The sequence below is a fragment of the Cyclopterus lumpus genome, chromosome 1 (assembly GCF_009769545.1).
Source record: "Cyclopterus lumpus isolate fCycLum1 chromosome 1, fCycLum1.pri, whole genome shotgun sequence".
NCBI classification, from domain to species: domain Eukaryota; kingdom Metazoa; phylum Chordata; class Actinopteri; order Perciformes; family Cyclopteridae; genus Cyclopterus; species Cyclopterus lumpus.
In genome coordinates this window covers 10,751,947-10,764,624 of record NC_046966.1, presented here as the reverse complement: position 1 = coordinate 10,764,624, position 12,678 = coordinate 10,751,947, and the positions used below count along the sequence as shown (strand labels likewise).

Here is a 12,678-nt window from a genome sequence, read left to right as displayed (position 1 = left end):
CTGAAGGTTTCTCTTTTTTTTTCTTTTTTTTTTTTTTCTTTTTTAGGAGTTCTTCCTGATCCGATGTGAGGTCCTGGGACAGGGATGTCGTATGTGTTGTATTGTAAAGCCCTCTGAGGCAAATTTGTAATATTGGGCTATATAAAATAAACTGAATTGAAAATGTAATTGAGTCCATACGGACAAACTTTTTTACCATAACTACAACTCACCCCAAATGTGGTCAATGAACAAAAACCTTTCTAGCATCACCTGTAGTGACGGTTCCTACCTGCGTTGTACAATAACTCGAACAAGGGTGACACCTAATGGACCACTTGTGCCCTTCACTCCACAATGAACATGCAGTTTCTCCTGTAATATATTTTTGAAGATGAGTGGAAAGTTTAGTAAATATAAAAAAATCAAGCTGTATCAAGCAATATTCCCATTTTCGCGTAGCAACTGTTTTATTCAACGTCATCGGCATGGTTACCATATCCATATAGAAACTATATCAATACTTCACACACAATATACAGTATTATAGTATATGTGAGTGGTGGGCTCCATGAGGGCAGACGTGATAAAATGTTACTTTTAAGATTATCGCTTGAGTTCAAACTCCATCCCTTCATCAAAGTATATCTGAGTTTAGACGGTGAGTGAAACTACAACATTCTGAGCATTGCACAGTTTGTTCCATGTGTCTGCACAATTCATTCATGCAACAGAGAAAGTATGAAATCAGCCTTCTGCTGATCATCAAAGCTTATTTTCTACAACAATAAATAGATTGTTCAAATTGGTCTGCATAGACTCAAGATCCATAAACTCCAGAATCCACCTTTTGATGTCTCCCGATACAATCTTAATAAAATAAAAACATTTCACAAGAAGAGGTGGTTTTGTGGGTAGATGTCCTTGCCGTTTGCACCCTGCTGCCCTCCAGTAAGGGCGCAGAAACGCCGACCGCTGTGGACTCCAGGCAAGAGGGAAACCTTTAATGTCTTCAGTGTCCACCGAGCTTTAGATCACGCTGTCGAACATGTGCATGGATTGCATGATGCTTTCATCCTGGAGAGACACAAAGTCAAGTTACTGAGGAGGCTGCAGATGGAAAAGGTTATTTTGTTGAACCGTACATGTGTATTTGAAACCGTTTGCAGAATATACCCTTTGGCATGTCTCCAAGAACTCCTCGATGGTGACTACTCCGTCATTGTTCTTGTCCATTTTCTGGGAAGTGCAACGCACAAGCACAGATGTGTCAAAGGTGGAACTTAAAGGAGCCCATGTGGAGTTTTTTTTTCTTGGCGCGTTAACATCCCTGATCAGTGGAGTGGCCTGAAGCCGGCGGCAGGAGCAGTGTATTGCATCGCCACACACTCATCACACGCAGAGATACAAACAAGTTAGGGACCTGCTCGTAAAAACGTTGCTCTATATCGCTGCTTGTGGTAAAAACTCTACCGTTTATTTTAGGTCTTAGTTTTCTATCTACAGATCATGGCCTGTATACTGCCCATTGTCTTGCATTACACATTGCACACAAAACAGTTTGTACCAGTACATTATGAGCATAATGTTAAAGAATGGCTCTGAGTAGTTCTGGTGAGATATAAAAAACATTACAAACTGAAAAAAACAAATTCTTTGACTCACTTTGAGTTTAGTGTTTAGTGGAGGGTATTGGTTTGATGATTTGAGGGCTTTACCTGGAAGAAGTTGTCCACATGCTCCATGGGAGCATTGTCCCCTATGCAGGGGTAGGTATACTTCCCCATCATGTCGTAGATGGAGTGCATGATGTCCGTCATCTCCTGGATAGTCCGAAGGGAGGAAAAGAATTGAGGGCAAATCAAGCATCACCAAGGTTTGACAACATGACAGAGAGAGAAGGATTCAAGCACCTCTCTGGTGATGCAGCCATCTTTGTTGAGATCGTACAGATTAAAGGCCCAGTTGAGTTTATCAGTGATGGAGCCTCTCAAGATAATGGACAGACTTACAACAAAGTCCTACAGCAAGAAGAAGAAAAACAGGGCAATTTTGTGTCGTTTGTCTTTTAAAAGTACAGAGTTGCCACAACGAAGCATGAAGGGAAAAGGAAAAGGCTTAGAGTGACAGAGGGAACAGAGAGTGCAGGGATGGAAAAGTCACCTCAAAGCTGACCGAGCCATTGTTGCGGGTGTCAAAAGCTTCAAAGAGGAAATGTGCGTACATACTTGAATCTGGAGGAAAGGGAAAATAAAGTGAGATTTTGAGTCTGAAATTATATTCACAGATAATCTTCACCCTTTTTACAACTGCATATATTTTCTACACATTCACAAAAACTTGAATCTGTAATGTTTTTTCATTGACCCTTTGTTGACCCCATAGATTGTCAGTCTAGGCTTTGAAGAATGCAGAAGATGAGCAGCACAGCTTAAAGGAGAGAGTATGAACTGAAACAATGATCACGCAAACTCTCCTCACATTTTCCTGGTACTGGTTTCTATTTGGACTTAATATTTTACTATGAGTTGAATGAGGAGGATCTCACTGACCCCCATGAGGGAAGAACTGGGAGTAGATGCTTTTAAAAGTCTCTTCGTTCACCACACCACTGGGACACTCCTGTGGAAATTAAAAAACACACACAGATGCAGATGCCATACTCGTATGGGTGGTCATTCAAAAAATAAAACAAGAGTGCACAAATCAAACATCCACAGGACTCTTTGACTGACGTTTTTGAATCCCCGGTAGAGGACCTGTAGCTCCTTCTTGCTAAAGTTGGTCTTCTGTTCGAGGTGGTCGAGCCTCTCCGGTCGGTAACGCACCGCTGACAGTTCATCCTCATCAGTTATGCTACCTGCGTGTATGGAGGCAGAGAAATGAAAAAGTTACTCTCGAAGATACAGCAGTGTTTCATTTCTTTCAATGACTAAAATCCCATGAAGGGGAATGCGAGTGCAGACGGCCTGTGTGTTCTGACACTTGCTTCGGGCGACTGAAGAGCTGGAGCCAGAGTGGAAGCAGGGGAGAAGTTTGAGGAACCGCTGCTTTATGGTCTTCTTATTGGGTTTGGATGGAGGATTACCTGGAAACAACCAATCCCAGCAGAGATTAGAGGCAGATAGAGAGGCCCACGTTGGGAACACCATGTTAGATGGATAAACCACTGGCCAAACTATCCTTAAATACTTTGAATCACTTTTCCATGCAACTCAGAGCACACAAGTTAGTTTGCTGACCTGGTTTTGAACCAGTGTGACCCAGTAGATCAAAGCTGTTTGGAAAAGATCCAGCATGTGAGGACTGAGTGAAATGACACATGACTGGAGTCTGAGATCATCATTCTTTGTTTTCAGGTAAATTATTTGCAATTCTTTAATTAACCCAGAGGTGTCTCGAAATAGGATATCTTAACCACGATGTACCTGGCCACTAAATAAATAGAGTGAGTTCAGTCAGATGCAGTGACACCGCATCTCTACTTCATTTAGCTCAATCCAAATGTAAGCAAGCTAACAAGCCCATGAATAGAAGGCATAATGTGTATCATGGCTTTATCATAGCACTGTCACCTCACAGCATGAGGGGCACAGGTCCGGTTCCCACTCTGGGCCCTCCTTCTGTGTGGAGTTTGCATGTTCTCCCCGCGTAAGTGTTCCCCCTGGGTTCTCCGGCTTCCTCCCACAGTCCAAACACATGCAGCTCGGGTTCATTGGACTCTAAATTGCCTATAGGCGTGAGTGTAAATGGTTGTCTGTCTATAGACTGTCCAGGGTGAACCCCGCCTTCGCCCAATGTCAGCTGGAATCGTCTCCAGCTGACATACTGACCCTGAATAGGATAAGTGGTTTGGAGTGAGACCAACACAGAGCAGCCACAGCTGACTGACACTTCAACAACCATCAAACTGAACATGTCATATTCAGCAGAAACACATTAGGGCTCAACGAACAATGCATTAATTAAAAAGTGCAAACTCCAAAGTACACAAGTCCCTACTTGGTATATTTGGTATTGAGAAAGGGCCTCAGGGCCCCCACAGGGCTCCCAACATGAGGTCAGATTACGACTTCATTCTCTGCTCAGATAGAACATAACTCCCCGAAATGCGCACATAGAAAATAGTTGTTTACTGCAATATTAATGTTTGAATGTTGTATAGAGAACCTTCAACATACTCACGATGACTTTGAGCTCCAGCCTTTGCTGCTGTCTTGTTATATTGTGTGTTGTCCTCCCTCACTTTTTAAAACCTGAATACTTCTCTCTCGTTGTTCCCATCTGATAAGTTGCTCCAAAGCTTCACGTCTGCTCCTGAATTCTTTGTTTAAAGGTCTCTCTTGCTTTCGATTGCTGAAGGCATCTCGTAGTCTCTCTCGTGCCCAAGACTCTATATTGAACCAAGGACAAAGAGATACTGTCGAGCAACTGTCGACTACCGACACAAGCTCACACAAACGATCTGCATGCCAACGTGTGTCCTTCCTGCCCACTAGAGGGGAGTGTTGAACTACAGTCAGATTACACTCAACTGTTTAAGGTCCGAAAGTCAGAGAAACAGGTGCACATGAAGCCTCGAATGTGGTCATAAATATGTAAACACACCAACAGCAGAGTGCAAAACAGTGGCACCGTCCCAACGTGACAGCTTCTACGATAAGTAAATAGATAGTGAATGACTCAATTACAGTCATACGTACATTCTGCGTGAACAAACAGAACGTCAATCAAACTCTCATCAGCTGCACAACTAAGGACAAACAAACACACCTTGACAGGGTCTCTCTCTCACACACAGGCCAGGTTATTGTTAAATATATGTTATTGAAATGCTGTCTGCTTTCTGGTAGCTGTTTGATGTGACTTATTTGCACAGTGATCCAACAAAAACTGAGCGGTAAGTTTTTCTTAGAGAGATGATGCAGCCTCAGCTGAAGCATTATTCCAGCTGTTCCTGTATGTAAAAATGTATGCCACTCACTGGTAACCAATATAAATGATTTTGTTTTGATGGTGTTACGATATACCCAAATGCTACTTGTTTATTCAAACTCTGCGTGGCAGCTTGTAGCAGTAAGTAACCTTTCAACAGATCATTGACTATCTCTCCAGGGTTGGACTGATGAATAACCCCGACTCAGTTAACTCAGCGGGGCGGAGATCTTCCAGCAGCCTTTCCTCAGTTCTGACTTTAATCCTGTGAATTAATTTCAACACTGCAGCCTTCTGACACATCAGTGAACTCTTCCTTGTTGTTATTAACCCATTTAAAGACTCTTTAAGCCACGCCTTTTATCCACTGGTGGAAACAATTATAGCTGCAAGAACTTTAATGTAGAAAAGAGAGACACTGAGGGAAATTAAGAAATGCATGAAAAGGAGGGCTGTGAGGCCTTGAACAAGAGTCATCCCCTCTTTCCATACATATATGTTATGTACTAGTTATATGAATAAATAAATTGAAAGTTGTGTGTTGAGAACTTTGTAAAGCCCTTGAGCAGAATCACTGGAGTTCAGTTCATGTCAGAATAGTTGCTGACATTCCCAAACCTCAGACTTCAGTATGATCACACTTGTATTTTAATGCGTAATGAACGTTTTTTTTTTTTTTTTAAATTAGTATTATTACTGACCAGTAAAACTAAGCATTCATTAGTTCATTATTTTCAGACAATTCTCTCAAAGCTTCCCATGTGCACAGATAAACTACACCTCCTCGTTCCCATGGCCCCATGGCATTTTTCTTCAAGCAAGAATAAGTGAAGGAGGAAACGTAATAGTAGTAAATTGTTTATTAACCATGCATTGATTTGTAAAAAAAAAAAGAACTATATAAATGCTTTTAAAGACCACTAAACTGGTGACGGTCATTTTATCATGACCCTCAGCTTCTCGTTCACCAGTTGGTTTTTGAGTTTACTCGGAAGGTCACGGCGGCTTCAGAATGTTTTGTAACATACTGTTGCCCGGGCAACAGCCTCTGAGCTTACCATAATCCTTAGAAAGGACATGGTTCAGCTTATAAACATTCATCTCATACAAACCATGGAGACACACACAATCAAATTCACACACTCGTTCTCTTCCACTGACATCTTGAGCCCCCACTGATTGTTTCAGAGGTTTTTAATCAATTAATTTGCCCTCATGTGTCCTCACACAGAGGGCAACCATCAGCTTTGGTTATTTGATAGTTTGTGGGAAGTAGGTCTGTACTTTGCTTTCTTGTCGACAGTAAGACGAAAGGTTTGACATCACTCTCATGTCTGCACAGTAAATATGACAGATTATTTATCGTATTTACTGTGCAGATTCGACATCTAAGTCTCTGCAAGAATGGAAAATAAGCGTATTTAAAAAGGTCGAGCTAACGTTTTAAAATAACAGTAAGACATGTGGTGTAGAAAGTGATCACATGAAAAAGATCCAGTAAATATGAACACAGGCAGAAGTAAACAACGTGAGGTTGTCTTACAGCAGAGCAGCTGCACATAAACACTATGTTCTGCTCAGTCTTTGAAATAGCTTATAAATCCTTTCAATTTATTCTGTTCTTATACATTTGCGTAACATTACTGTTGGGTGCATATTTGACAGTTGAACAGTAGCTCAAAGGGTTTGTTTGTGTGTCCTGAACGCCCCTTAAAGCCTCTGTGTTCATGCACCTGTTCACTGTTTGGTTTACCTGCTGCTGAATGGAGATCACACTGGCTATTGTGCTAGCTACAACTAGCAGCCATTAAATAAATCTTTATACCATCTGGCCGTTTAAAAATATCCTGCAAACTAAGAAAAGCTGTGTGCAGCTGTTTGTGTAAGTTATTTTCATACATTTATACGACTATTTTGGGGAAGTTGTCACAAGAAAGAAAGCACTGTGCGTGTGTGTGTGTGTGTGTGTGTGTGTGTGTGTGTGTGTGTGTGTGTGTGTGTGTGAGATATGAACAGTGATATTCTTGAGGAAAATAGAAGACTAACAGACAAGCAGAGGAGCCTCACTGCTCTAATTAGACAACAAACACACTCACAAGTATAATTTTAGATGACAAGAAACGGACGAGACTCATCTTTTCTGACATTGTTTCTCTTCTCTCTCCGCTCTATTTCTGGCCATATTAGTGTGTTTATCTGATATATGTCTATGGTTTCACCACGACCCGATACTAGTGATGCTCATGTTCGGGACTTCTGGTCATATTCTGAAGTTCTCACATTTTTGAAAATCACATTCATGAGCAATAACCACTGCAATATCAATAATCCACAGTTGTGCTGCATTTTTAGGGCATTTCATGAAAAAAAGCATGTCCATAGATCAACAGGAATATCATGGGTTGATTTGCTTAGGGCTGTGCCTAAAGTATATTCTCTTCATATATAAATCTGCTGAATTATTTTCAATTGATCAATAATTTAGTCTTTTAACTGTCAGAAAATAATGAAAAATGTCCATCACAATCTTCCAAAATATTTTCAAATACTCAGATTAAATAGGCGCGAACAAGAAATTATTTGGCTTTGTATTTCTTGATAAATGCCCTCAACACTCAATCAACTTGTCAGCGTATTATTATATTATTATCAAATATGGATACAAGTTATGCTAAATATGTTTCCACACACATTACAGAAGAGCCCAACTGGCATTATTGGCCAGTCCCTCTGACTCCGATAGACATGTGGAGATTAATAATAATAATAATACATTTAAAAGTATTTGTGCTCACCACAACATCATTATATCATATTTTATTTATTTATATTATTTATTTTCCTGATGACCTGACCTGCATGATGCAGAAGCAACGACCAGGCTGTTTTTCAGGGAATTCTTGTTCAAATTATTTGATTTAAAACAGGAATTCATCTTAATTCCCTGAGTACTGAACATGAGGCTGCTTGATTGACACATTCACACTGACCAGCTGATTTGCATGAGAGCTAAGTCCTAGATACCAATTCATTCAAATTGCCCGAAGTCGTATAGTATATGTCAGTTTACTACTTTAGAAAGAACCAAAGTAAACTTTCACGAGCTCACCGTCACTGGAAAGCTCATCCAGGTCAACAATCAGCAGCAGATCAAGCAATCGGCCAGTTTCCCATATCCCAAAGAAAAAGATGACAAAGACTGATACCTGTTAGTGGGTCGTAGGATCGGTCCAGCTCTCTGGAGTCGGACAAACTCTGGTCCTGATTCCTGGACTTCATGGTTTTCTCAGTTTTTACCACCGCGCCGAACCTGCAGGATCTGAGCGTCGGAGCAGCAGCAGCTCATCTACGAGTTCGTGCCTGATCGCATGTCACTTTCCCGCGAGGATCAGCCTGCGCGCGCGCGCGTGTGTGTGTGCGTGTGCGTGTGTGTGCGTGTGTGTGCGTGTGTGTCTTTCCAAACTCTCCTGCTCAGCATCAGCGCGCGCTCACATCCGCAGTTTGCTCTTCACGGACACTTTTGGAGGCTTCAGTGGGTTCAAAGGACCTCCAGGAGAAATGTGATGGCTTTACTTAGCTGTTTGTCCAAACATCCAAAGATGACAAAGAGGTCGCCTGTCAGCTGGATCATCTGTCTGAGCAGAGAGGGAGAGAGGGGGGGAGAGAGGATAAACATCACAGCTGAGAGAAAGAGAGGAGGGATGGAGAAGAAGAGGGGGGCAGACAGGCTGATCTCTGATGGATGGGCTCACCTTGGCTCCGTAGGAAGAAGAAATACCTGCAGATCAATACGCTGTCAGCTCCACGTCCTTGAAGCTGTTTGATTAGAGTTAACGAATGACTCACTCATATTTCAGATAAATGCAAGGTCGCAATCATTGCAATATTAAACCATAAATACACAACATAAGCTAGGTGGAGGCCAGGAGCTGATTTATGGGATAAGTTTTGTTTCCCATCACAAATTTATATTTAAACTCTAACATGTAACACTTTGAGCCTCTCCAGGGCACCAAGGTTTAAAGTGAGGGCGTAATTGAGTAACTTTTTCATGTATAAAAGCTGGTTTTATTTGAGAACAATTTAAGATCTGTATTTCAGATGTTCCCTCCAACTTTTTGTACAAAGTATTCCATTAAAGTGGCATGTCATTGGGGATGCCATTAGTTTTCGGACAATTGAGAAATTTAAACTAATGATGCTGGTAGAGTTAGAGGGAAAGCTGTGAGATCACCATAGTCAGGATTTGTTTTCTGGGGACCATGAATATCTGTACGAGATGTCATGTCAATCCATCCGATAGTTGTTGAGATTTCTCTGTCTGGACTAAAGTGGTGGACCGATTTGCCATCCATAGAGCCAAGGTGGTGGCGTGGCTAAAAGCCAGTACAGAGACATATGTTTTCTGTTCAAACTTCTCCCAGTCAAACATGAGATTACTCAAGTGATGTCACATGAGTAACTTTCTGAGGCGAGATGAATCTCCACTAAAGCCACAGAAGATCGTATACAGATGTTTCACAGGAGAAATGCTCCCCATGAATTTCTGCATCTCACTACTGTATTTTATTTCTTTAACTACATTGCAACTTGTATTCTATTTCTTGCCTTTTGACTTTTTTTTAATGTTTTAATGAATGTTCTTAATTGTTTTTAAATCTTGTTTTCTTTTGCATTATGTTTTGATGCTTTTAATGGTTTTATGTGAAGCACTTTTTATTGCCTTGTTGTTGAAATGTGCTATACAAATAAACTTGCCTTGCCTTCTATTGTTTTACCCCACAACCCAGAAAAGATTAACTATAAAAGCAACAATAATGAGTGTTATTGTGTGTGCCATTACACGTTAACTCTCAAACCATTAAATGTAATTGGAAAAACGAGAACTCCTTCTTCCAAGAAAAGCTAAACAGTGCTTGTTGGGGCCCGAACTGTTTGGTGAAGCTTCCTTTAAGACAGGCAGGCGATTATTATGTCGTCTTTCAGAAGACTGATGAGGAGGAGGGAAAAAAGTGAAGACTCCAAAAGAGGCCTTGTGAAGTAAAAAGAATCAAAGAGTGCTGCGTCTGAGAAGAAAAGAAACTCAGAAGGGAAACAGAAAAAGACAGAGGGAACACAGTAGAGAGGTATTTGAATATATTGCGCGCCTCGGGATGGTTCAATCTCACAGTATTAATGGTGTTTATCTCCCACGGGGTTCACAGAGAAGTTTAGCATTGCTGCAGGAAAATGCAGCTGACAGATATCCAATAATGAGCTCTGATGACTGAAGTTATGCGCGGTGTGGAGCAGTGATACAGGTGACGAATAACACACACACTCTCTCTCACACACACACACACACACACACACACACACACACTGATGCAATTGAAGGATAAGTGAGCTGACACTGGCTGTTCAGTGCTAAACAGAATATAATATTCAGTATAAAACAGAAAAAAGATGCCACATGTTTCTGCCTCCGTGTCTCCCTAGAAAGTTGCATTTGAAGACACATAAAAAAGTAAAAGGGGGGACTGATGGACGGAAGAGGGAGGAGGGCGAGACAAAGCAGGCAATCTCCCTTCAAATGAATATTTGATGAGAAGGCTGATATGCTTAAATGAAACGTTATAAATACACAGCAGCATTAATGGGTTTGCTCAGTCTGAACGTCACCAGCACACACACACACTTCACAGATTATATCAGGGAGTTGAAATACGGCCCAATCTACAATATAGTCAACAAAATTAGAGGATCTGGAATGGACTTGTGCCAGGGGATTGAGCTCCACCGCATTAAAAAGACATTGTACAAAGTGATCGCTCGCAAATACACATTCTCAGAGTCCATTCCAAAGTGTTATTCCCAGAAGCACATTATAATCTCTGGAAATGTATCTTTGCACTTGCATGATGCTTGCATGTCTACTAATAGAGGCTTATCAATGTAATATTCTTGCGCACTCGGCTCCACAATTTTAATTAGGCGTGTGAGAGATAAAGAAATACAAAAGCAGAGGCAGAGAAAAAGAGGGGAAAGTGTGAAAAGAGTGAGGTTGTGATCGTTAATGTTTATGGTCCCACTGCTGCTGCATTAAAGGCTCTGCATGTCGTAACCCTTCAACTTCAAATGAATGAGCGTGTGCTTTTTTTGGGGTGAAACTTATATAACTGCAGTTATCAAGAGAGGCTTCTTTTAAAATAATTCCTTGTTGGTGCGTTCAAGTGCTTAAATGTTGAATGCTGCACGGGGAAATCTTACTGCACTTATACTCAGTTGGAACCGGACCAAATGGCAGTTTGGCATCACTTTAAATCTCTCATATTCTCTGTGTTTCAGATTGTTTGTGGAAATTCAGTTGAACCCAATTTTGTTTTGGGAACAATCACCATTAATGCACAACATCAACCTGAAATGATAACATACAGTATATGGTGTCATATCAAAGACGGTGTATAGGAAGTGGACACCCATTGGTCTGGGCTGGGCTATGACTTTGAAGCAGTTTGGCCATCTCCATCTTGTTTTTTTGCAACTAGAAGTGAGAACAGGAGAGGGTGGAGAAGTAGAGTCATTTTCCTGACAGTGGCTGACAATAGTAAACTCTTTTTATGCTTCAAGTATGCTGATGATGCATTTATATACCACTACAACCCAATGACTTTTTTCATTGGGAAAATTAAAAGCAATCAGACATCTCCCACTCCATCAAACATGTGAAATGTTTCAGGATGAACTAGTTTATTTGTCAAATTAGCTTTCAGAAATGTGGGAGATATTTACTAGTTCATTGTGGATCCAGTATTTGTCCGCACCCCTCTAGTTCATTCTGACATCTGCGTTTTACTTTGAGTAACTTCAGACAAATGAAAAAGCGTCATTAAGAAGTAGCACGTGGCCAAAGATTAGCAGAGATATTGTCTGATTAGTCTCAAACGAGGACAGGGCAATAGATGGAGGACAAAGAGGAGAGGAACAGGATAGTTTCTGTTTTCACAGAGTGATATCACCGTTTTCAGCAACCACCAGCTGACCCCATTCATTCACTTCTCAGATAAATGTGGAATTGATTCATTTAAACAATTAGTCACGGTGTACTTGCAGAATATTGATTCCTTTCTATGAATCACTGTGAGAGCTATACTCAAAATTACAATGCGATGATAATCGTGGAAGTTGTCTCATCGAGACAGGTGCAAAAACTGTTCAGTGTGAGGGAGATGTCAGTAGAGTGCTGCAATCAGATTAAGGGACAACACATCTGCAGGTGTTTCAGGAGTTGGTGGAGCTAGGAGAGGGAATATGTCCACCATTATTTGACAGGAAAGTGTAGAAATTGGGGGCAACAAGAGGAGTTTGACATGAAGATCCCACTAAATCATTTGTGTGTAAGATGCTTCATTTTTCTTTTGCCGGCTGAGTTCTAACTTAATAGTTCATAAATCCTCAACTTCGGACAACTAAAGAAATGATCAAAGAAAAAAGCATTTTTATATATATATATATATTTATATATATATATATATATATATATATAATATATATATTCATTCATTGAATGAAGTCATATTTCACTTGGGGGTAAGAAATCAAGTATCCAACTGACGGACAATGTATCAGACTCAGAGTCGGTCAGCAGTGTCGGCAGAGGACAGTGTGTGTGTGTGTGTGTGTGTGTAGGTCGAGCTGATCCAAGACGGTTGTTACAGAGCTTGAATCAAAGAAAGTGAGAGAAAGTTAGTTTTTTATGTTTCCTAAATAGTCAAAAGAGGAAGC

At 40.8% G+C, this 12,678-nt stretch overlaps 1 protein-coding gene across 4 annotated transcripts; it reads right to left on the bottom strand.

Annotated features, from left to right (window-relative positions):
* Nucleotides 1–470: 470 nt before the first annotated feature.
* Nucleotides 471–8,320, bottom strand: LOC117731315 (Kv channel-interacting protein 2-like). 4 transcript variants are annotated; one of them, XM_034533585.1, is made up of 9 exons: nucleotides 8,121–8,317; nucleotides 2,969–3,067; nucleotides 2,715–2,839; nucleotides 2,532–2,601; nucleotides 2,143–2,213; nucleotides 1,893–2,000; nucleotides 1,698–1,802; nucleotides 1,156–1,218; nucleotides 471–1,056 (listed from the first exon to the last, which is right to left on the bottom strand). In XM_034533585.1, exons 1-9 carry the CDS (start codon nucleotides 8,191–8,193, stop codon nucleotides 1,009–1,011), a joined length of 762 nt encoding a protein of 253 aa, XP_034389476.1. In that variant the 5' UTR covers nucleotides 8,194–8,317; the 3' UTR covers nucleotides 471–1,008. The 4 variants fall into 4 exon arrangements, with proteins under 4 accessions (XP_034389476.1, XP_034389499.1, XP_034389492.1 ...); XM_034533608.1 differs by lacking the exon at nucleotides 1,893–2,000 and having other exon boundaries at nucleotides 8,121–8,320; XM_034533601.1 differs by lacking the exon at nucleotides 2,969–3,067 and having other exon boundaries at nucleotides 8,121–8,319.
* Between the last annotated feature and the right edge of the window lie 4,358 nt (nucleotides 8,321–12,678).

Coding starts and splice junctions, on each gene's coding strand:
- LOC117731315 (XM_034533585.1), bottom strand. CDS start 8,193: ATGAAGTCCAGGAATCAGGACCAGAGTTTGTCCGACTCCAGAGAGCTG. Junction 2,840..2,968: donor CAGCTCTTCAGTCGCCCGAA/GCAAGTGTCAGA, acceptor CCATACACGCAG/GTAGCATAACTGATGAGGAT. Junction 2,214..2,531: donor CCAGTTCTTCCCTCATGGGG/GTCAGTGAGATC, acceptor CCTTTCCTCCAG/ATTCAAGTATGTACGCACAT.